Here is a 24872-nt window from a genome sequence, read left to right on the forward strand (position 1 = left end):
TTTCATCCTGTTTTAAGCAAATAATTTAAAATTCATACACAATATAATGAGGGGGTTGAGCTATATCCCTAACAGTGTGAAAATATAGATTTCATGTTTTCACAGTGTGAGTGATGAAATATGAAAATATTTAACTGATAGAATACAGTATTTCATTAGTTAGCATAAAATAAAATTGTTTACATTACCATTACTTAAAAATATATCAATGATTGCTTTGTGATTACGTTGATTACATTACAGTTTAAACTTACATAAACCTATCTACCTCAGTGTGGTAAAGAATAGATCTATAACATTTCCATTAATGTGTTTGTTCAATCATCATAAAAACAATTTTCATAAAAATATACCATATTATTTTAAGCATAACAAAAGCTTTTTTGTCCCATAATTGTCCATATATTAGATATCTATAAGAACAACTGAAAGTTTACTGTTGAAGAACTTTATCAAAAGTAACAATCCTTCAAAAAAATTAAACGCTTCCTCTTACCATAATAAATTCGTAAATGTAGTAAATAAATTATGTTTAAAATGTCTTAATTCGCATTGTTAACAATGATCAGTCGTGCCAGATATGTCTTGATGAATATATGCCAAAATACCTCCAAAATTATAATATACCAAAAGCTCGAATGGAATGACAAAAATGGGAGGATGAACAATACGTCTGATCATTCCTTAAATGCGCCGAAAACAACTGTTGAAAAGATTTGTCGATGTAATACATTCAATCGAATGTTTTACGATTCGAATGTGGTAATTGTATTTCTTGCTTACATATGTTTTGAGACAATGACTTGCTATTTTTATAAGTAAGGTACATAACACTGATTTAAGAAAATATTGCAACACTGTAAGTTAATCGGCATATTTCTACTTCCAACATTTTCTTTCTATCTATATGCTATTAAAAATTTAGTTTTACTTGTAAAGCGAAAATTAGATTATAAGATACTTAAGAGCAGCAAGAAGGTTATGAAAGTATTCTGACAACTGAAAATACGGTACTTTAACAATGTCTGTTAATTTAGTTGATGGATTACTTTTCTTCTTAATACGTGTAAAAGATTTTAAGAAAAAACTAAAGATAGTTATGTAGTGCCTTTAATCGTTGTATGTATCCTTAAAAGCTTATTTAAAGCTTCGTTACATGTTATTCATAAAACAAATATATTGTCTCTCTGTTGAAACGTTATAGTACTAACTTTTCACTTGGTGTCAAGATATTGTTGAATTAGTTAAATGTTTTGCAAGGACGATGGAAATATTTTTACAAACACATTTCTATATCTTAAGCATAATGTTTTATTGAACGAGACATACTGCGGTAAAAAAAGTCCTATGTGTTTGCTTCAACTGGCTCACGGCAAATATACTGTTGATAATTTATAATTTTCTAGTGAAGCAAATGTATTTGTAATCATCTTCTGTAAAGATGTTTTTACTTTGTTCAAAATTTAAATGCTCTTTCCCCTAATAAATTAGCTGATAAAAGTTATTTTCTGATGTTTCTCATCTACTCCGTCTGCAATATAGTTGCACTTTAAAGAGTAGAATAAATATGTAGGTCACATTCAAACCTAAACCTCTTGTTGAAGTTTTCAAGACAAAAAAAATGTCATTTACAAGCAATCATGATATAACACGATTTAGTAATGTTGTCTATTACACATTATATAAGATGCAATTAATTGAATATAGGTGATATGATTACTGATTACAACTATCCAAAGTCTGATGGTAAGTACATAATGCTGTGCAAGCTATTATTTGCCACGTTTACTAACAATATCAAATTGTATGAACAGAGCACAGAGAAACCAACTACCTGAAATATAATATATATTATTATAGCAGTAGCTTGATCTGGGATGCAGTATTCGGCTCGAGTGGATTTTGCAATCGGATCTCACAAGGTCCCAGATCTAGCTACTGTTATAATGACCCTTCTATTACATACCTTTACCATTTTGATTCTTGTTTCGTTCTTGAACGAAATTGCAATGTTTATCGCTATTAAATGGAACTTAGTGAAGTTTTTATGTGCGCTATTTATAGAAATGTGTCGGGTCATACATATTAATACAAATAGTCCGGCAGAATACAATACGGAAGGTTCAATACGGAATTTGAAAGGTACAATATGGATTTTGTGTCTGTCTGTTCATATTTAATTGTGAAATACAAGCCGATTTCTTACATAATTTATATAGGTATATAATAAAGTTAATTATGTGTTTATCATAATTAAGCTCTATCAGAATCATGTATTCGCAATACAATATTCTTAGAAAAGACTGTAAACATCTAGTAACGTTGGCATGTAATTTCGTGGTTTGGATCAAGACGAATATTTCGTGAGAATTTGAAAATAAAGACGTTCATGACTAGTGTGAAAAAAAACCCCGCAATAAGTCCATTGCTCATATACACGCATCCTTCCTTTCCATCTAAACACCATACCTTTAGATTTTCAGTATTAGCAGTTAATACCAATTTATCACAATACATTTTGAGTAAGTACCCCTTTCTCCACTTTTTCTGTATATGCATATAATTAAAATGTAATTGTTATTTTTTAGCAACCCGTCTACAATATTTTTCCGTTACCGCAGCTTTTTTTGTTGTGGGCCTACTTTGCGATGCATGGCTCCATGGCTCCGTTTCGGGTCTCTTCCATTTTTGGGTTATTTTTTTTATAGTCGGAGCAGCGGACATTTAAGGCGTGTGGTATGTAGCTGTAAACAGTTACCCCGCACTATTGTAACCTTGGCGTTTTTAGCCCCACTATTAGAAAATTACTGAGTTAAAGAATCAGCCAAGGTCATGGGTTACTCGACATCTTGTATTATATCTTCTATACCCTACATAAAAGTAGCAAAAGACACCAGACTGAACAATCAGATCAAATCGACAATCAATATAAGGTACTGACTGTCTCACACACCACTATTCTCTCGTACACACTGCTACTGACTCTGCTACTGACTCTGACTGTGAAAGTGACTGTAAGTAGGTCAATAGTGCACACCTTAGATAAAAAACTATTAAAAGTGCAGAAAAAGGACTGAACATATGTTCACTTCAGACTTCCCTCTAAAAGTGAGACAAATTCCTACTCACCAATGAAAACTCGCGAAAAGATGAGCTAATCAATATCAACCAATCAGAAATGTCCATTATACAAAACTGTCCGAATGATAAACCCAGAACACCATCCGAATTTCTAATGTCCGAGATACGTCGGGTGGGACTAAATTCCGTCCAAAATTCGGTCCGGTCACATACTCCCCTGCTTTGTGAAATGACGTCCCGTCATTCGTCTTGTCAGTTTAGAAATAAATTACAATTACATTAAAGTTACAATTACAACTACAAAACTGAAAGTTACTCTATCCAAGCCATAGCTATAAAGTAACAAAATACCAAAGTAAACTACACTACCAATACTATTCTTCTAACTGCATAGAAAACTTCAAACCTGAACATTCTATTTTCTAATGTATCCATGCTCAAATACAAACTTGCTCAAATACAAAAATGTCACTTAGAATGGCAATCACAAGTACATGTGTCATGAACATATACCTTCCCTTCCATTAGTTATTATCACTATAATATCTTGGCTTAAGTGATACTGTAGTATAAACATATTAATACATTATCAAGATTCTGTATATTAATACACATACAAAACATTATTCATGTCATTAGCAACAGCATAGGTATAAATAATCACATACATACATTCATGCAACATTTACAAATTAACATTCAGATCAGATCAGCATTCAATGTTACATTAAATAAATATCATTTAGATCAGATCAGCATACAATTTTCCAGTAACCCCCCCCCCCCTCACTAATTGGATAATGCACTGATCACTTATTAATATCTGTAATGTACATTCATTGGATAAAAACATAGATAAAATATAAAACACTGTCACAATATAAGGATCAACAGTAACTATGTCCCATAATAGCCTCAATCATTTTATGAGCAATGCCACTATCAACTTCATTTAAATACCAGATTTCATTAAGGAATCTAATGCCTGTAATCTGTTATCCCATGGTCGTACAGTCATCTAACGTGTAACTTTTGGATATACATAGTCTCCGAATATTTCTGGTGCCTTTCTTGGTCTACCACTGCGTCTTAGTTGTGGGACTGGTCTTGCATCATCTGGAGCACTGGCTGTTTTACCGAGGTTTCATCTGTACTTTCTGAAGAAGAGTCCTTCCTATCTTCAGTTCTGTCTTCTTCAGTTCTGTCTACTTTCCTCTTTATCATCTTCTTCAATATCTGTTTCCTCTCTAACTTGTTCCTGTGTCTGTCTTTCTATAATATCGATAGAAATATCATAAATAGTGTGTATTTCACTATCATCTATAATACTTACCTCTTCTGCCATGTCTTTATCTGTAGTTTCTGGTCCAACTGTTAAGAGATCTGAATTACCTGTATCAGACTCATTTGTTTTACTATTCTCTTGACTCTCTGTTTCTATTTCATGGGCGTCCCCATGTAGGTTTGTACCTGGTACAAAACCAATTTCATCCTCACTATCAGAGTCCTCTTCCTTTTGAAACTGGCGTGACTTTTATCTTCCTTATTATCTGGACCTCCTGCTTCAACTGATACTCTCCTTTTCTTATCAGTTTTTTCCTGTTTATCATCATAGATGTCATATTTGTCTCCTCCTGTTCCTCTTAGAAGCAACAAGTGGTTCCTGTGCAATGTCCATTGTCTATTGGTTTCGTCTGATCTTATTTTGTATACAGGAAAATCAAGTCTAGGCTGTTCTATTACTATGTATACATCCCTCTCAAACTTGTCTTCTATCTTGTGTTTTCCCTCAAATGCTAATTTTCTCACTAACACTCTGTCCTCTACTGATATTATTGCCTTGGCCTTTTTGTCATACTGAAGCTTTTGTTTTGTCTTGGCTTTCTCTATATGTGTTTTGATTATTTCTTGTGTCCTTGCCATTCTGTTCTTAAGATCTTTGATATAATCATTTGTGTCCTTGTTGGTACTTTTGGTTTCTCTGGCCTTTTCAAATGTCAGATCTATAGGTAATTTTGGTTTCCTTCCAAACATTAATTCAAATGGTGATGTTCGTCTGGTCTGATGTGGAATGCTATTGTAAGCATACACTTAGGAATTAATATATTTCTTCCAATCATGTTTCTGCTCATTCTCCAAGGTCCCTAGCACATCAAGTAATGTTCAGGGCCTGAATTTCCTTTTGGGCGGTAGGGTGTTGTGTGGCTCTTTCTAGTATTCATTAATCTGCAGATTTCCTTTATGATGTCACTTTCAAAATTGGCCCCTTGACCCGAATGAAGTCTTGTTGGGATGCCGTAGTGTAATATAAAGTTGTTATAGATATCTTCAGCCGTGGTTCTTGCTGTTTGATTCTTGGCAGGCACCGCCATAGCATATTTTGTACAGTAATCTGTGATGAAAAGAATGTTTCCAAAGTTTCCCTTTGATAGTTCCAATGTCAAGAAGTCAACACAGACAAGTTCTAGTGGGTATGTGGTATTGATGTTTATCAGTGGAGCTCTATGGTTTTCTGAAGATTTTCTCCTAATGCAACGGTCACATTTATCTATCCACTGGTCTACACAAGTCCACATTCCAGGCCAATAGTACCTTTCCCTTAACAATCTCATGGTTCTCTCTTTTCCAGGATGGCCTATGCCATTATGGAGTCCTTTTAAGACTTCATTTCTGTAACTGTTTGGTATAACTAATTGCTCAGTTTCTTCTTCTTGTTTTTTTACCATTCTGAATAGTATTCCCCTTTTGATCCTCAAGCTTTTGAATTGTCTCCTCATAGTTAAGTCCTCTTTATCCCAACATTTGAATGACATTCTGTTGTCTATCACTGCTCTTCTCCACTTGTCTATTAAGGGATCCTGTCTCTACATTTTTCTTATTTCTTTTAACTCCTTTTAAGCCAATTCCTGAGTGTCATCTCCAGTAGCTTCTATGATGTTAATGTTGAATGATGGTAGAGTATCAACATATGCTGGTGGATCATTTCCAGAACATATGGCTTTAACAATCTTGTCTTCAATCCTGATCTCATCCTCTTCTAGTCTGTGATGAGGATATTTGCTAAGGTCATCAGCATCTGCATTTTTCAATCCTGCTCTATAGGTAATATCAAAAGAATACTCTCCCAGAGCTGATGCCCACCGCTGTCCAGTAGCATCCCATATTGCAGATGAAAGGATATGTGTAAGAGGGTTATTGTCTGTAAGAACTGAGAAATGATATATTGCCAAATAATCTGAAAACTTCTCAGTCACCGCCCATTTTAATGCCAGAAATACTAGCTTAAAAGCACTGTAATTTTGTTCTGATTTTGTCAAAGCCCTACTTGCATAGACAATCGCCCTCTTCATCATTTTGTGTTTGATAAAGGACAGCTCCCAATCCTCAGGTGCTAGCATCTACATGAAGTTCAAATGGTAAACTGAAATGAGGATAAGCCAAAACAAGAGGTGATGACAGTGTCTCCTTAAGTTTATCAAATATTCTTTGTTCTGTTTCAGTCCATTTCCAATCAACTTTTGACTTTTTACTTCTTTTCTTCACTGCTGGACAGAGGTTTTGTTATAGTGCTGAAGTTGTATTTCCTGTAGTACCCCGCAAAAGCTAAGAATGAACGCAGTTCATCAGGATTAGATAGAGTTGGCCATTTCTGAATCTTATCAATCTTTGCAGGATCTGTCTCAATTCCATCGGCACCAACGACATGTCCTAAAAGTTGACTCTTTCTTTGAAGAAGTGGCATTGTTCCGGTACTAATTTCAAATTACATTGTTTCAGTTTGGTCAAAATTATATCCAATCTTTCTAAGTGTTCTTCAAAAGTTTCAGAAAATATAATCAGGTCATCCAAATAAATGACAAAGATTCTGTAATTCAAATCACCCAAACATTCCTCCATAAGCCTTTAGTAGGTTGCTGAGGAGTTTGTAAGGCTAAAATGCACCCGGTTGTACTTGAAGAAACCAATTGATCCCACAGTTAATCCTGTCCTCTCCTTGTTGTGAAGTACTTTGCTCCATGCATGCAGTCAAAAACTTCCTCTAATCTAGGTAATGCGTATGAATCTTTCGTCGAGCGAATATTCAACATGCGATAATCCACACAGAGCCTCAACTTTCCACTTTACTAGGACTACATTGGATGTCCATTGAGACTTTGAAGGTCTTATGATGCCACATGCTAATAGTTGTTCTATGTTTTGTCGAACTTCTTGTAGCATGGAAGAAGGTATGCGTCTATGTCGCTGCTTGAATGGAGTTGTATCTAATAAATCAATACTGTGTTTGATTAGATTACAAAGGCCTATGTCTGTGTCCTCTGTTGAAAATATATCACCATGTTTCTTTAGTAAGTCTCTTAATTCTTGTGATTGTTGATCATCAAGTATATTATTCTCATCTATGTTCAACTCTTCAAGTACTTTGTCCTTTTTATTGTCCGCTTCTATCTTGTTATATACTTCTTCTGCAATAGTGTCAGGCTGTATCTCAAATAAAACTGCTTTAGGTGATATAGTTATGGTGTTGGGTGTTACATAGGCAAGTTGACCTTGACCTCTGTTCTTCTACCATCATAATGAATAACTGCAGGTGTGATATCTATGTCAGATGGAAGTGTACTTTCTTCAGTTTCTTGTATAATTGCAGTAGTTCCAGGATATTTTAATTCTTTGTCTGTGTATCCTGAAACTTCAATTGATTCATTTGGCCTGATAATGATTTTGTCAGATGAGGCACTCTTTATTATAGCCAGTCTATTTTTATTCCTTTTTAATTCCTTTTCTCTGATCACTGTAGCCCTGAAACTAAGATACCAACCCGTATGCAATTTGGCATTTTGCAAGAACTGATCTCCAAAGTTTTTCTGACAATCCTTAAGTAGCTCTCGGGGAATATTTGTACCAATTATAACTAGTGTTTTACTGGACTATTTGATGTCTGGTGTGATTAAGAACAAACAGTTCATGGATTGTGCTCTAGGTAACCCATCTTGAATCAGTAATTCCAGTTCAATGTATCCCTGATATGGCAGTTCTTGTCCATCTGCACATTCAATATTGAGTATCTGACCAACAGGTTGTATCTCTATTTCGGAAAAATTTTGTTTGTAAAATGATTCTGATAAAATGCTGACACAACTGCCAGTATCTAAAAGAGCAGAAGTTCCAATATTGTTAACAAGTATATTAACTTCATTTGTTTCTCCAATCAATTGTTAAGGGTCTTAATATTGGGTGCTACTGTTTGACCCCATAACAGGAGCACTTATCCTTTTGGGCAATCTTTTGCTTTATGTCCTTTTTCATTGCAGATATAACATGTGATCTTGCTAAGTACTTGTGGACAATTTCTCTGTATATGTCCTCTCTGATTACAAGTATAGCAAATTACTTGTGTCTGGCCAAGAGAGCGACAATCTCTCTGCATGTGTCCTTTCTTTCCACAATGATGACATGTCGGTAGAAAGGCACTACTTGCTGTAGCTCTCTGAGGTGTTTATGTGCCTCGACCTTGACCTCTGCCCCTCCCTCTTAACCTGGTTCACTAGAATTAAATCTGGCTCCTCCTTCATAACCGTGATGTTGTGTCTCCAGAGTAGTGATTTTATCATTGATACTCTTTAACAATCCTTTCAATTCAGACATTTAAGTGGATTCTCTTTTCTCCGTATTAACTGCTGCTTTACAAGTTGCTTTGTCTTTATTAGCAGTAGGTATTTCCTTCATATCTGCCTCCATTTTTCTTAATTCTCTTTTAAATTCATCATACTCTTTAATTTTGTCATTCTGGTAACTGCTCATATGTTTAAGTTCTTTGCTGAGGCCTGCATGTAAAACTTATACTTGTATCAGTTCGTTTTAAAACTTTAAGTTTGACTGCCTGAGAAAACAATTCTTCCAATCTGGAAGCAAATGTCTCAACAGATTCATCTGCTTTCTGTTTCTTTTTTCTCATTACGCTTTCCTTTGACTCGACTGCGTAGGTAGTGTTGCATTTTCCATTACTGCGCATGAACAGACTCAATCAAACCGAGTCTGCAATTTTCACTGTTTGCCTTGTTCTCGATGCTTCCGAGGGATCTAATTTCCAGATTGTATTAGCCATAGCACTATCAAGTTTCTCTATGATCTGTTCTATAGTGGCATCAGGCCCCAATCTTCTAATCTTGTCACTGGCACTACCCTTAAGGGCTCTGCGTATCCCTAAGAAAATTTGTTCTTTATCCTTTAACACCGATTCCACTTCATATTTGAAAGTTAACCAAGTAGCTTCACCCTTGCCTTCATCACCATAAAATGTGGAGAACTTTGGATAGTGGAAATTTCCAGATTTCGGTGTTGTATCAGGCACTGTGCCAAATGTGTGACTAGGTCCACCTTCATCCTTTACTTTATCAAATGCTTTTACCAGTTTTAAAACGTCCTCAGGCGAGTCTAAGACTGGTTTAATTCCAATATGATGTAAAGCCTTTAAAAATTTTCTTTCATCTTCCGATACTTCTACATGTTCCGTCGCAGTTCCTGTGTCCTCAGGATCATGTAATGTTTCAGACTCTGTCATGATTCCTGATTTATTTCCCTTAATTTTATTTCAAAATATGCCAACAGTTTCCAAAATGTTGCGTTATTTATGACAAGTCGCAGTTAAAATTTGCGATATACTCGAATAAATATATTCAATAAAATCTGGAAAGTAGATCCCTCGGAAGCACCGAGAACAAGGCAAACAGTGAAAATTGCAGACTCGGTTTGATTGAGTCTGTTCATGAGCAGTAATGAAAAATGCAACACTGCCCACGCCCCCTAGCACCGGCTTAGGCAGTATTCAATCTTCAAATCTGAATGAGTTGAAATCATGGATCCCGAAGGACCAGAAAATACAACAACACTGAGATGAAGTCGGGGCGACTTTTTACGGCCGCCACACAGCACTTAAAACCCGCTGTTGTGGAGTAAATAAAATCTGGAAAGAAGATCCCTCGGAAGCACCGAGAACAAGGCAAACGGTGAAAATTGCAGACTCGGTTTGATTGAGTCTGTCCATGAGCAGTAATGAAAAATGCAACACTGCCCACGCTCCCTAGCACCGGCTTATGCAGTATTCAATCTTCAAATCTGAATGAGTTGAAATCAATGATCCCGAAGGACCAGAAAATATAACAACACTGAGATGAAGTCGGGGCGACTTTTCACGGCCGCCACACAGCACTTAACACCCGCTGTTGTGAAGTAAATAAAATCTGAAAAGTAGATCCCTCGGAAGCACCGAGAACAAGGCAAACAGTGAAAATTGCAGACTCGGTTTGATTGAGTCTGTTCATGAGCAGTAATGAAAAATGCAACACTGCCCATGCCCCCTCTTACGGAAGTGTAAGGGAAAAAAAATCACAATATTTGCAAATTAAGAAATTATACAAATATTTTCAATTAAAACTATCTAAAAATCAGTAGCGTACTTCACAATGACTGATTTGTTCTAACCATCTATTTAAAATGGTATATTTAAGACAACTCAAGTACTTAAGTGTATACTTAAGTTAAGTTGACACTCAACTAAGATAGACACTCAACTAAGTTAGACATTCAACCTAGTTTCAAACAAATTAAATCAACACTCAACTTAAGTTTGCACTTTACTAAGTGTGTACTTAAGTTAACACTCAACCAAGTTTCATATGAACTAAGTCAACACTCAGCTTAAGTTTGTACTAAGTGTGTACTCAAGTTAAGTAAACACTTTATTTAATTTTGCACTCAACTATAAATTAAGTCACTTGCACCTTAAGTCACTCACTTTGCTTAAAATAGAACACAAACACCTTATTCAAGCAATTAATGTTTTACAAAACGAACTAAATAGCACTAAAACTTATACATTGAGTCCTTCTGTTGAAAATAATTTGGTCACTGATCACATCACTGAAGTTTCTAATTTAAAAGTTCTTATAGACGGTCAACACATTAAACTACCAACCATGTACTGGATTCCTAACTTGCATAAACAACCATATAAAGCCCGCTTCATCGCTAATTCAAGCTCTTGTACAACTACAAATATTTCAAAACTATTAACATCCTGTCTAACTGCTGTGAAAGCCCACGTGGAAAGATACTGTGATAAAGTATACGAAAACTCTGGTAAACATTTATTTTGGTCGATTAAAAATTCTCGCGAAATCCTGGATAAGATTAAAATTAATAATTACAAGGTATCTACAGTCAGTACATACGATTTTTCTACTTTGTATACCACTTTACCACATAACTTAATAAATGACAAACTAACTGCCCTAATTCAAAAGACTTTTGCCAGATAGAATGCTACATTTCTCGCTTGCAGTTTTGATAAAGCTTTTTTTACTAGCAATATTATTAAACATTATTACAATGTGGACCTGTGACGAAGTTTGTAAAGCCCTTTCCTTTTTATTGAACAACATTTACATCAGGTTTGGGAATGCAGTTTTTAGACAAGTAGTCGGTATTCCCATGGGAACAAATTGTGCATCCCTTGTCGCAGATTTGTTTTTATATTGTTATGAAAGAGACTTTATGTTGAGCCTTTCTCCAGATACGAAGGCAGATATTATAACTGCATTTAATAATACATCACGCTATCTGGATGATATTCTTAATATGAACAATTCGTTTTTTGGTCAATTGGTGGGTACTATTTATCCTAGAAAGCTTCAGTTAATTAAAACTAACAATTCGGATACTGATGCTTCGTTTCTAGATTTACATCTCTCTACTTATGACAATATTACACATACCAAAATTTATGACAAGAGGGATGATTTAACTTTAGTATTGTAAATTTTCCCCATTTGGATGGGGATGTACCTCAGGCTACATCTTATGGGGTATATATTTCTCAATTATTTCGGTTTGCCAGAGCGTGTAGTCATGTCAAGCATTTCAATGAACGTAATCTATATTACAAGTAAACTTCTTCAGCAAGGCTACCGTTATTACAAATTGCGTAAATATTTTGCTAAATTTTACTATCGTAATTCTGATTTAGTTTTAAAATTCAATAGTAATTTAAAGACACTTCTGCGAGAAGGTATTTCTAAACCCGTTTTTTATGGGGATGTGGTTTACAAACTTCGTAAGATTTTGGGTCATGGTAATTTTCCAAATGTATTTGGTAAAATTATAAAACGCTTTATTAAAAGAGGTTAGGACCCAACTGTTTTGAGACATACCGCATGTTTAGTGTTCAACCCGTTTACAGTTGGACACTACGCTTCCCTCTTTGATTGTGTCTGACGGAAGAGGGGGAGGACTCTATGATAAGCAGTTTTTAAATCCTACCAGGACTGAACTGTTTTGATATCTGTCTTCTGGCCTGTTTCGTCGGGCCCTTAAGGGTGTTTTTCTTGTTGCTCTGTCTTCTGAAAAGGCATTGAGTACATATCTTTTTGGTTCTAAGGTTTGCTTTTTATATTTTTATACACGAGCATTTTTGTGTTTTACATGCCATGCCTTTTTGTTTCCATTACGTGTGTTAGAGATTCACCTGGAGGGGATTACTTTTATTTACACTGTCCCGTGTCTTTGGAACATGGTGGGGGTAAGAGTGAGGTTGGGTGCGCACCATAAATCGGTTTAAGCTCCCCAGTGGTGTTTTTGCCACTGACCGTTCCTAGCCGGTGCCCCACTGTGTTCCTTTGTTTGTTCGTTTTGTCCTCTTGTGTAGGCTTTGTGTGTGTGCGCGTGTATGTGTGTGTGTTCCTTTCTTTGTTCGTTTTGTCCTCGTGTGTTGGCTTTGTGTGTGTGTACGTGTATGTGTGTGTGTTTGTGGTGTGCACGTCTGCCTGCTGTAGGTTTCGTTTTGGGGAGGCTGCGATTTTGGTACGTGGCATTCCCTGTTTGATATTTGTCTTTGTTTTTTCACTTGTAACTTAAACTTCAAATCTAATTAATTAACAATTTATTTAATAATAAGCGGCCAATTAATAAATTTATAAAATATTATTCCCACTATCTGACACTGTATTCAAATAAAAATTAATCAGAATGGATCACCCCGACTCAAAATTAATATATCTTTCACTTAAATGTCTATTTGCAGACACCCTCCTTTTTCAGATCCCCACTGAAGTTTACCTTTGCTTAAAGTTCAATATTAACAAGTGCTGCAATCCCAAACACCAAAGATTTTTAACTCACTTTAATCAAGTGCACACTGAAGGGATATGTAGGTCAAAACTGCTTCTATACAACAATGTTACGAAGTACTTTCAAAGAATTTATCCAACTGTTTTGGAAGAAATTATTTCACTCTTATTACCAAGATAAATGAGAATCCGCACGGAATCACAATCTCAGAATCTGGTCAAATAGTTCTAAAGTTTATGTGAGCAGTCTATTTTTTTTTTCAAAACTGCTTATTACTCTTGGCCCAAGAAATAATTATGTCCATATAAACTAATTCTCGGTATGGCTGACAAATTAAGTACAATTACAAAACACTTGAGTAAACAACACCCTTAATATTTTTTACATTTTATTTATTTATTTATCTTTTTTAAGTGAGAAGAATTAATAAACAGCAATCAATTACATCTCATGATAGACTGTGTTTATTGTTTAGATTTCCTGAAATATTTCTGTATCTGAAACAAAAATACTGTAAGCACTAAATCCTAAATTGATTAAAATAACTTTCAAAATATTCAACAGAAGTTATTCAGTAATGACAATTACTAATCTGTCAAACAGCTCCCTGTATCTAAACTACCTGTATACTACCAAAATTACTGTAAAAATAGTTTACATATACAATACTACACTATTTAAGCTGTAAAACCTTGCCTAACTGTTGTTATAACAATGTACTTTTACTCTGTATACATGTATGTAAACACACTACACTAAAGTACAAAGGTATTTTCCTATGACACTATTTACTTTTTCTTTACGAGGCTACCATACTTCGTCATTGAAGTCTCGTTACTATTTTAAGGTCAGGAATTCTCATACGTCACAGTTTTCAATACGAGACAACCAATCAAACCCACTTTGAAGAAAACAGTCTAATGAACAAATTCATCCGTTAGTTAGTCTTGGATGTTAAGACACAAATGAATATAAAAACTAAAAATAATAATGACACGTTGGTCCCTAATTAGCTCGCCAGGCTTCGCCGATTTCCGTAAATCAACGAAGACGGTGTCGAAAACAATAATGGCTTATTGGGCGTGATAGGATTTGGGCGGATAAATGTATAAAGAAATTTACACATAGTTTGCTTTTCTCTGCCATTTCTAAAAATACATTTATGTTATCAAATTAACCCAGCCTTGTTGTCCAACGAAAGGAAAGGCAGTTTACCAGAAGATACGATACGAATTTATTAGACATTTTGTTGTTGATTTCCTGAATAAGACTTAACGGTCCCGCATAAACAATTATTTAGCTTGGTTCTTTCTATGGTCCCATACGAACAATGATTTCATCTACATCTGCTTGATATTCCTTATAGATGATAAAAACATGTATTTCAGGTTAGAACAACAGATATCTACATCCTTGATACATTTTGAAAGTGATTTCCAGCTGAAATTCTCACACTGATGGTTTGCCTAAACATTTAGCTTTTTTTATAGTTTTTAATGCATGGATATGTAGCTTTTAGGGAAAAGCAATGTTTTATTATTTCATTTTATATAATAATTACTTCGCGTTAGCAGAATTATACTCCATTGATCATGTCTTTTTCCAGAGTTTACTTTATGGAGGACTTGCAATGTACCAAAACTTGATACACGGATCGCAAAGTGATTCAACTGTTGCAAATATCCTAATTAATGGTTATAATCGATAGGTGTGATAACCCAATCAAACTCATCGAAGCATGTGTTTCTTAAATTGATCTTATCTGTTACCTGTCTTATTTTTTTTGTGGGATTTAACGTCGCACCGACACATGATAGGTCATATGGCGACATTCCAGCTTTAATGGTGGAGGTAGACCCCAGGTGCCCCTCCGTGCATTATTTCATCACGAGCGGGCACCTGGGTAGAACCAACGACCTTCCGTAAGCCAGCTGGATGGCTTACTCACATGAAGAATTCAACGCCCCGAATGAGGCTCGAACCCACATCGATGAGGGGCAAGTGATTTGAAGTCAGCGACCTTAACCACTCGGCCAACGGAGGACCCGTTACCTGTCTTACGACGCATACTTAAGACTGTTGTGTTTTTTGGCTAAGATTACATTTATTTTCTTTATGTGTTTTATATGACTCATAAAAGAATAATGAAATAAAGTGCAATAATAAATATGTATCAGGTCATTTTCAGTTACGATCAGCGTGCTTTATGCGTTGACTAATATTTTGCCTTTCTTTCATTTGAAAACAGAAAATTATTTTTTATTTCCAATTGATAAATGAAATACGAAGAAATACTTAAATAATTCCCTGTGATAAATATATTAGAAATCCTTTCCGATGTTCAATTCTTTTCGATAAGAGTGTTTTAAATGCTAGTGTATATATATGTAATTCAGTTAAAAATGAAGAAAAAACTTTTGTTAATTTATTTTCTGTTTCAACTATTTAGTGAAATATGAAGTAATAATCACATAAATTTCAAAACAAACATGGCAGACCGTTTAAGACCATTTCATGCACCGAATCATATATTGTCATTTATTCATAAAAAACTGTAAGATCGATATTTCTTTCTTTCATAATTCGTTTGCTTTTATATTAATGTTAAGACCTTTCCTGTATCTCGTTATACGGGATGTAAAAAAATTACATTTTCATCATTTCAAAGACGAATGAATTGCAGCTTATTGTTTTTTATGATCGATCCACTTACTAGGAATGCCTATCGTACTTTTGATTGGTTGAACGATTCTCGATTAACGTTACCCGTGTAGATACCATTGGATTTATTGGAAACGCTCATCAAGCTTCCGATTGGCTGATCGATTAACGCTTACCGTTTAGATATCATTTGATTGGACTATCACTGAGATAACCGGGAAACGAGAAACGTTTCAGAAGCGTTTTAACAGCGTTTACAAACGAGATTGCACGGAAGTTTATCGCGAGCGCCACTGTATTATATCACTAGAGCTACACCCCCGTTATATTATTCCTTATTTCTTAAATACAGAGATTGACTACTTTCTTCTTGGTTTAACTGGTAACCAGCTATGTTAGAATGTGCAATTTATTTAATGTTAATTTGCTTAATTTTTTATGAGATCGATTTATTAACTGCAACTATACTATTAAGACTTTGTTAAAACATGAAAGATACTAATGTTTGTATTTTTCTATGAATGACCCTACTCAATTATTCTTTTTGTGACCATTAAAATCTTTTAATCTAAATACGTAAGTGCATGGATACTTGTAACTAACCTATATTATAACACATTAATAACAGTAATGTGACAAATATGCACTATCTATTTCCTTGTATCATGTTTTACCTGCAGTGTCATTTATCTGTAATATTCTTCAACTGAGGAAGAGGCGTGGCTATAAGCCGTACTCTAACTTAGTTAGAGAACATGTCTTAGGTTCCGCCTTCATATAGAATACTGTATGAAAAATTTGTACTTTCTGAAACCGTTCTCCATTTCAGTTAGAGTACGCTTGTCACGTCATAGTATCAACGCTTAAAATGGAATGTTAACTTGTCAATCAAAATAAGTAGCCGAATGCGTTGTCCATATTGGCGGACCATAATACAAAACAGAGAGCGTAGGGGGTCACTATTCTCGTAAACCCCTACTTTTGCTATTACACGTACCGTTTACCTCCCTTTTAATTGCGTTAACTGATGTTTTTTTTTTCTTCCGAATAATGGTATATTCGGTCGCGGATAATGTCGCAAAAGTGTAAAAAGTGTTGTCATAAGTGTTTGTTTTGAAAATCGAATAATATATTACACACATTTTACGGTAATTTTGATATAAAAGGAAGGATAGATAGCTGTATATAAACCTTAAAGAATATTTTTGTCTTTTTCTGAAATATATCATTTATTTATATTATTTCAATTTTGCAATCCTATAAAGATAAGTTATATAACAATTTTGTCAGGTTTCATTAAAAATTAAAACTACTAGGAGCATTTAAATTAAGAAAAAAGGAAGTCGTTGCGCTTCAAATAAACTTGAAAGCAAACCTGCTTTTGTTACTATCAATAGAAAGATATTAAAACTAAACACTTAAATTCCAAAAATCTTAAAGTTTTATTTAAAATATTGAGCGAAATATGAAGATTAGAAAAGAAATTTGCTAAAACTATCCTTTATATGAGTTGTCTGTCCCTGACAAGAGAAGGTGCAAAAATCAGTGTTCCATATCCAGATTTCTATTTGACATAACCTTCAATCATTTTATGCTCATGGCTTGTCTCTACTAAAAAGTCAAGGTCGGATGACTTATAAGCTTAGCTATTATATAGCCATAGATAAAATGATTTTTTGAAAAACATATTGGTTCTGATGCATGAAACATGGCATAATAGTTTGAATTACATGTAGATAGTGATTAGCTAGAATGCTTAAAAGAGAACAATTGTAGTAATTTTTTAATAGATATTCAAGCACAACTTCCGCAATTGTCAAATAATGGCGGAAAGAAATACCCTATTTCTAAGAAATTATGACATTTTCATGTTTTGTGCGAGCCACTTGCTGTCTTTAATGCTGTTTGGACCGATGCATGGCCTGACAAATTGGTAGCACTTCCAAGCAGATTGTTTTAAATGTAGAAATTTAAACAAACCAAATTAAACATGTACCCCTCCATGTATTCAAGCAATCATTTTTGTAGAAACACCGTAGTGGCCACAAGTCAGATGAAAATCTTTAGAAGATATTTGACCCTTATTTTTTCTCGTTATTTTTGGTTACGTTTGAATGTCATTTATGAACAAAGAGTGAGTAATCCCTCTTTAAAATAGCCGCCTGATTATGTACTACAACTCTCAAAAGTTAGTTTATTCTGTATATGTTACATATATATAGTAATGTGTTGTACTTTTAAACCTTTACCAAGTACTCGTCTTTATGTTTTTGCCACATATAATAAATATTTTCACATTACATCCTATATAATAAATATTTCTCATGCAGAGGATTCTCAATCATATATAACATTATGAACTTTCATTTTATAGGATAATGTGCTTAATTGGTGTAAAGAGTAGAGAAATAATTTATCGAACACTTGTGATGTTTATTAAATAGGTTTGATTTCATAACTTCGTTAGAATGCTTGGTCGAGAAAAACAAGAGGGTCATGATGACCCTGGATCGCTTACCTGAGAAATATGAGCTACATGTTTCAAATGTCAAACTGATGATTTTTAGAATTTTTTCGGAAGATTTTCCGATGTACAATCAAGTAACCCCTGGGGTGGGGCTAATTTTACCCCAGGGGTCATGATTTGAACAAAGTGTGTAGAAGTCTACTAGGCAATGTAACATATCAAATATCTAAGATCTAGGCCTCCTGGTTTTTTTTTTAGCAAATTTATGAAATTTTTCCTATGTACAATCAGGTAAACCCTGGGACTGGGTCATTTGACACTGGGGGGGGGGGGGGGGGGGAGGGGGTCAAGATTTGAACAAATGTTGTGAAAATCCACTAGGCAATGCTACACGTCAATCATCTAAGCTCTAGGCCTTCTGGTTTATTTAATATTTTTCTATGTACAATCAAGTAACCCCATGGGGCGGGGTCAATTTCATCTCCGGGGTCATGATTTGAACAAATTTTGTAGAGGTCCACTAGGCAATGCAACATGTTAAATATCTAAGCTCTAGGCCTTCTGGTTTATTTTTAGAAATGTTTTGAAGATTTTCTTATGTAATATCAAGTGACCCCTGGGGCGGGGTCAACTTTGACCCCGGCAGTCATGTTTGAACAAATTTTGTAGAAGTCCACTAGGCAATGCTGCATGTCGAATATCTAAGCTCTAGGCCTTCTGTTTTTTTTTTAAATTAAAGATTTTCAATTTTGACCCCGGGGTCATGATATGAACAACTTTAGGGATTCTGTTTTTTGAGAAGAAGATTCTTTAAGATTTTCCTATGTAAAATCAAGTGACCCCTGGGGCGGGTCAATTTTGAACCCGGGGTCATGATTTAAACAAACTTGGTAGAGGTCCATTAGTCAATGCTTCACACCAAATATCTAAGCTCTAGGCTTCTGGTTTTTTGGAAGAAGATTTTTATTTTTTTCCTTTTGGTTGCCATGGCAACCAGAGTTCTGCATGAAATTCAATTCTTTGAACAGTTATTGTAGAGCTTTACCCAAGGAACATTCCTCTGAAGTTTAGATGAAATTGGCCTAGCGGTTTATGAGGAGATGTCGTTTAAAGTAAAAGTTTACGGACGGACGACGGACACCGGACGACGGACGACGGACGGTGACTGATCCTAATAGCTCACCCTGAGCCTTTGGCTCTGGTGAGCTAAAAATAACCATTAGAGTTTATCAAGGAGGAACATTACGTTTGTGGTGCATAAAGTTGAATCTGCAATGAACATAGCTTTATACGTTGTTTTGTGCAATTACAAGTTTCAATACACAATAAGGGAGTGTTATTTCTGATTTTACAGACAGAACATTGATCTGCATAATCTTTAAACTAGTCTTATCTCACTCAGAGAAATGCGATAACTGACAAGTTTTCACATTTAATCATCTTGATTAATTTTCGTAACTACTTACGTTAAATAAACGGCATACTTTTTAGTATGAAAACAAATGGCCAAGTGCCTACAATGCGTTATCAACGGAATCTACTCCATATTTTGCATTGAACTTTGATATAACGTCCTTAAAATTTTGAAGCGCAAACTTAGGTAAACAAAGTTACAAAAAATGATAAGAATGATATGCTTTGCGAGTGATTATTTTCCAAAATGGTATTTTTCCATTCAGCCAAAGCACTACGTTATTCCTATCTTCCCGGTGTCAGCTGATTTGTATATAAATACGAGACAATTTATTTTAATTAGGTAATATATCTTTTACTTACATAATTAAATGTAATTTCTGACTTTTTTGAATATCTAATAATACACAACATTTTTGTTCTCAAAGGATACAAAAAAGATCTATAAACTCATTTACTTGAAAATATATTTTGAAAAAATTGCAATTATGACCAGCTTCAGAATTAGTGTGTGTCCTTTCATGCCAAAATAGCCGAAGTATATCGACTGAAATGTTTTACTTACTTTTGATTTACGTCTACCTGCTCTTGTAGCAGGATCTCTACTGAATCCTTGTCGTTCTGTATAACTGCATAATGTAAGGCAGATTTTCCTTCTGAACACTTCATGTCTATAAATTTTGTCCTAGATAAACAGAAATGTTAAAACAGTATTACAAAATTGTTTTAGATTAAGCCTGTCATACAGTTCAGTTGTAATTGCAAATGCCAGGGTAAATTTGCACACTCCGACCCTGATCACTGACTTGGTAATATATATTTATGTATACTTTTACATTCATTTCAATTAACTTCGACATCGGAAACCGTCCAAAATATGAAATTTTGAATTTAAATAGGTAAGAAATAAATTAAAGCTGATATTTTGGTATCGTTCAAACGTAAAACTGGTTATCGAAGACAATTTCAAGTCTAAGCAAAAAATAATTACCATTCAACATGACGTGTTGTTTTCATCAATTCTTTGTGCTTCTTCAAGATCTGTAAGATATGTTAGAAAAGACTTTTAAATTGTCTGACTAATATATTGTCATGACAGTTTGTATTATTCTTTTTTGTTCATGAAGTATTTAGATTTTAAGCAATTGGTCAGACTGTACAGATTTTTGGAGACCAGCAAATGTGAAAAATTTTAGCTAAAACCTTAGCAATGTATTTAGCTTAAGGGAATAGCTTCAGGAAATCTTGTTGAAGCACACACTTATTGTCAAAAGATACTGGTTCCATGATTTGGTTAATGGCAAGGGACCATCACAGTCTACTATGATTCTACTGAAAGGTTTCTTCGAATGCGGGTATTGGCAGAAGATGTGCCTTAGGTATTTTCTGATTTGGTTTGCCTACCATTTGACATGTGTGACAAGACCTACACAATTGTGACACATCAGAATTTTAAATTAGGCCAGTAAAAATGATTCAAGACTTTGAGATATATTTTATTTACACTAAAATGACCTGACGTGGGCGTTTCATGGGCTAGGGTAAGAATTTCCTGACAATAAAAGTTTGGGACCACAATCTGGTAATTAACTGTCCATTCATCATCAGCAGGGACATCTGGTGGCCGCCGTTTTCTCATCAAAATTCAATGTTTAACAAAATAGCAGACAGGGGCCCGTGAATCTTCTTCTACACTTATAGTCTTTCGAAATAATAATCAAATTTCAGGATCATTTTTTTGTTCCTGAATAAGCTGTGACCTTGACAGCGAGTTTTGACCTTGGTCATTGAAAAGAGAATGATCATAGAAGTTGTCAGAGTCTGTTTGTTGAACAGACAGATTTGAAGAACAGTATTATCTGTCTCAGAATTAAATGTTTCATTGATAATAGTATCAGACATATCAATGTCTAACACAAGATCACTGTCAATGGCTTTCTTAGCCACAGAACGGGTAAGCGCACAAGAAGGGTAAAGATCAGGAATTTCCTGCTCAACTGGATAAGGTTTATGATCCAAACAAGATGTGACATTTACAAGTGGATTTATCACAATTCTATCTCCAGCTAGGTCATTTCCTCACAGTAAATGGACACCTTTAAATGGTAAATCAGGTCGAACACCATCAGTCACATGGCCAGTAACCAAATCTGAGGTTAAAAACATTACGGAGGGGAACAGAAACACAACCACACTACACCCCTTGAATAAGTGTGTATATATATATATATATATATATATATATATATATATATATATATATATATATATATATATATAAAAAGTCAGTAAAATCCTTGTGCAGGTATAAAATATATAAAAGTTCAATTTCCAAGTCCAAGGAATTAACTGCAGCAGACTTCTGTGTTTTTCAATTATTTTAATTCTTCTCTGCAAGCGCTTTCAATTGTACACATATCTTCAGGCAATATATATACTGGAAGAAGTCTTCTCAGAAAAGACAGGACATCTGCACGAATAAGAGATTGAGAAACTTCAGTATTCCTTACGATTAAAATATGAGTAGACCGGGTAGAATCACTGATATCTGATATAGAACCATCAGATATAACTGACTCATAAACATCCATAATTGAATCAGAATTGGTGTCCTTGACCCCAATAATAGTAATGGGGTTATCAGTACAAGGCTGGAGTTTAGACTTCAAAGAGATAAGGTCTGTAGGTCTTGCCTCATCTCTTCCCTGCTTTCTCTTTAAGAAAAGCATTGAGAGCTAATGTTTCTAGGTTTCTTGCAAGTAGGTAGAGACAAGGGTTTTTTTTATAAAGTTTATTACCTGTATTTTCCGCAGGTGTATTACCTGAAAATTTAGATTTTAGAGATTTTCCTGTATTAAAATTATTACCAGATGAGAAGCTAGAATTGTTTAGTGGAAAAGAGGGTCTCTTGTTGAAATAAGTTGGTTTGTTGAAGGAAATGTTATGCGTTAAAGTAAAATCATCAGCAAATGTATCAGCCTCTATTAAATTTTTAACCAGTTTTTACATCTAAGAAAGTTTTGACCTCGGTGCCAACACACTTTTTAAATTCTTCAGTTAACATTAACTGTCTAAGTTTATCATAACTATTTCATATCTCGTTTGATGTATACCACCTATAAAGTAACTTCTTTTTAACTCTGGTAAATTCAACATGGGTCTGGTCAGTCTCTTTTCTGCAATTTCGAAATTTTTGCCTGTATGCTTCAGGAACTAGCTCATAATTTTAAAATTTATTTTTTAACATAATCATAATTTGAGCTTTGCTCTACAGACAGCTGTGTATCAATTTCACGTGCTTTGTAAAAGAAGACTCCAATTTTCCGGTTTTCAGCAGTTTTCTAAAAATGCATGAAATATTTGTCAACTTCTTTTTCTTGAAAAGGTGAAACTAACCTTATATGTTTAGTGACATCAAAGTGAGAAAGACTTCGAGGTTCTGTACTTCTACTTGCCAATTCTTACTTTTCATTTCAAATTCATATTACATTCGTTTTTCTTATTTCTATCTCCCTCTCTCTTACTTCTCTTTCTTTTTCTTTCTCTCTCTCCCTCTCTCTCTCTTTTTTTCCTTTCTCTTTCCCTCTCCATTTCTAACTGTTTCTCTTCTAACTGAAATTCTATCTTTAATTGCATTTCTTTTAATCTTAAATCTGACTGAGTTTCAACAATAAGTGACTCAAGATAAATGAAAAAGCAGATGTCTTCCTCAATGAAATGCTGAACAATAATATTCTCAATTTCTTGTTTGAGCATGGAAAACTTTACTTCGCTAACTTGAACATCCCCTGGGATGGCCCAGCCACAAACTTGTCAACATCAAACGACAAAATGATAGCTGCTGTTATGTATACTGTGCCAAAAAAGTTTTCAAATACAAAATAATTTATAAATTTAGGCTGAAAAGTCTAAAAGAAATATTAAATTCCAACGTATAGCAGTCTATAGTATTCCTCTCTTCAAAGATAACTTTTTAAATCCAGAAATTTTAAAATGAATCCTTCAAATAATCCTTCAAAATATCAAATATTCAAACTGGTAATATTTAGTTATTAAGAAATACAGGACAGTTTCATAAACATGTACAAAATAAGTTTTATACTCCAGGTTCTAGTTCTAATGTCAGGCATCAACCTATGTTTTGCCTCTGGGGAATAAGACATATACATAACATCATTCCTTTGAAATATAACTTATTTAAATTATCATCGTTTGATTTGTTTTATAATGTTAAATAGTATAACAGTTGTAGCTTATCGATGTCTGTACTTGTAATGTATTGCAGATCGTCATTTTGGTAACAAATAATTGTAAAATCATATATAAGATATTTAATTAATATCAGGTGATTTTTGTTAAAACTATCAACATGTACAAAGCTATATCTCTTTCATATCGTATGTACATATTTGATTAAAGCAGATATGTTGAAATGGTAGTCATTTTACTTTGAATATTCTATGTAATATGATAACGTATTTTGTTGATAGTGAAACTAACTTTAATTATAGTCTATTTTAATCGACCTGGCGGGCGGGGTTTTGCGACGGTCCACTGCATTATTGAGCAGGATATGTAGTATATTCGCCAACCTGATTTATTATTTACTGGTTATCTACCTTACACTGTAACCACAGTAGCTCTACCTATCTTGCTCGTTGTTTTGTGATTATCATTATTTGCATAAGAGATTAACTCCGCCCTGTCATGTCAAATAAAACGCATTATAAGTGATCTACTAAAGTACAGAATGGCTACCAAGCATTTGACCAAAATTAATATTTAAGTGCATTTGAGCTATCAAAGTATGAGTAATATGAAGGCTTTAGCTAATTTGTATGACAATTTTGGAATAATTTATTTGTCCAATCTAAATGCCTATCACCTATAAAATTACATTATTTTGGAATTGCTTCCCTTTTGATGTTCAAAATGGGCTGGTGATGATTTCTCAAATGTTTTATCTAGTATCAGTATTTAAACTACGGTCGTAATACTACTCCACTAGTAAAGAGTGAGTGGGTATCGCCAGAAATAAAGGAAAACAATAATTTAAGCCTACAGATATTACCATTCAAAGATGTTTGATTTTTAGTAAATATTTACTTGATTTTTGTTTTCTTTATTG

At 34.2% G+C, this 24872-nt stretch overlaps 2 protein-coding genes across 2 annotated transcripts in view; both read right to left on the bottom strand.

Moving 5' to 3' along the window:
- The window catches only part of LOC123552735 (transient receptor potential cation channel subfamily A member 1 homolog), a 61860-nt gene extending 41436 nt beyond the window's left edge, over positions 1-20424 (bottom strand). The window contains exon 1 of the mRNA XM_053540655.1: positions 20310-20424. Within this exon, the coding sequence (XP_053396630.1) occupies positions 20310-20413 (104 nt within the window). The 5' untranslated portion in view covers positions 20414-20424. The remainder of the gene's footprint in view (positions 1-20309) is intronic.
- Positions 20425-23212: 2788 nt separating this feature from the next.
- Positions 23213-24872, bottom strand: part of LOC123551132 (ankyrin repeat and protein kinase domain-containing protein 1-like) — a 217463-nt gene continuing 215803 nt past the window's right edge. The window contains exon 12 of the mRNA XM_053542067.1: positions 23213-23464. Coding sequence (XP_053398042.1) covers positions 23213-23464 — 252 coding nt within the window. The remainder of the gene's footprint in view (positions 23465-24872) is intronic.

The sequence above is a fragment of the Mercenaria mercenaria genome, chromosome 4 (genome assembly GCF_021730395.1).
Source record: "Mercenaria mercenaria strain notata chromosome 4, MADL_Memer_1, whole genome shotgun sequence".
NCBI classification, from domain to species: Eukaryota; Metazoa; Mollusca; class Bivalvia; order Venerida; family Veneridae; genus Mercenaria; species Mercenaria mercenaria.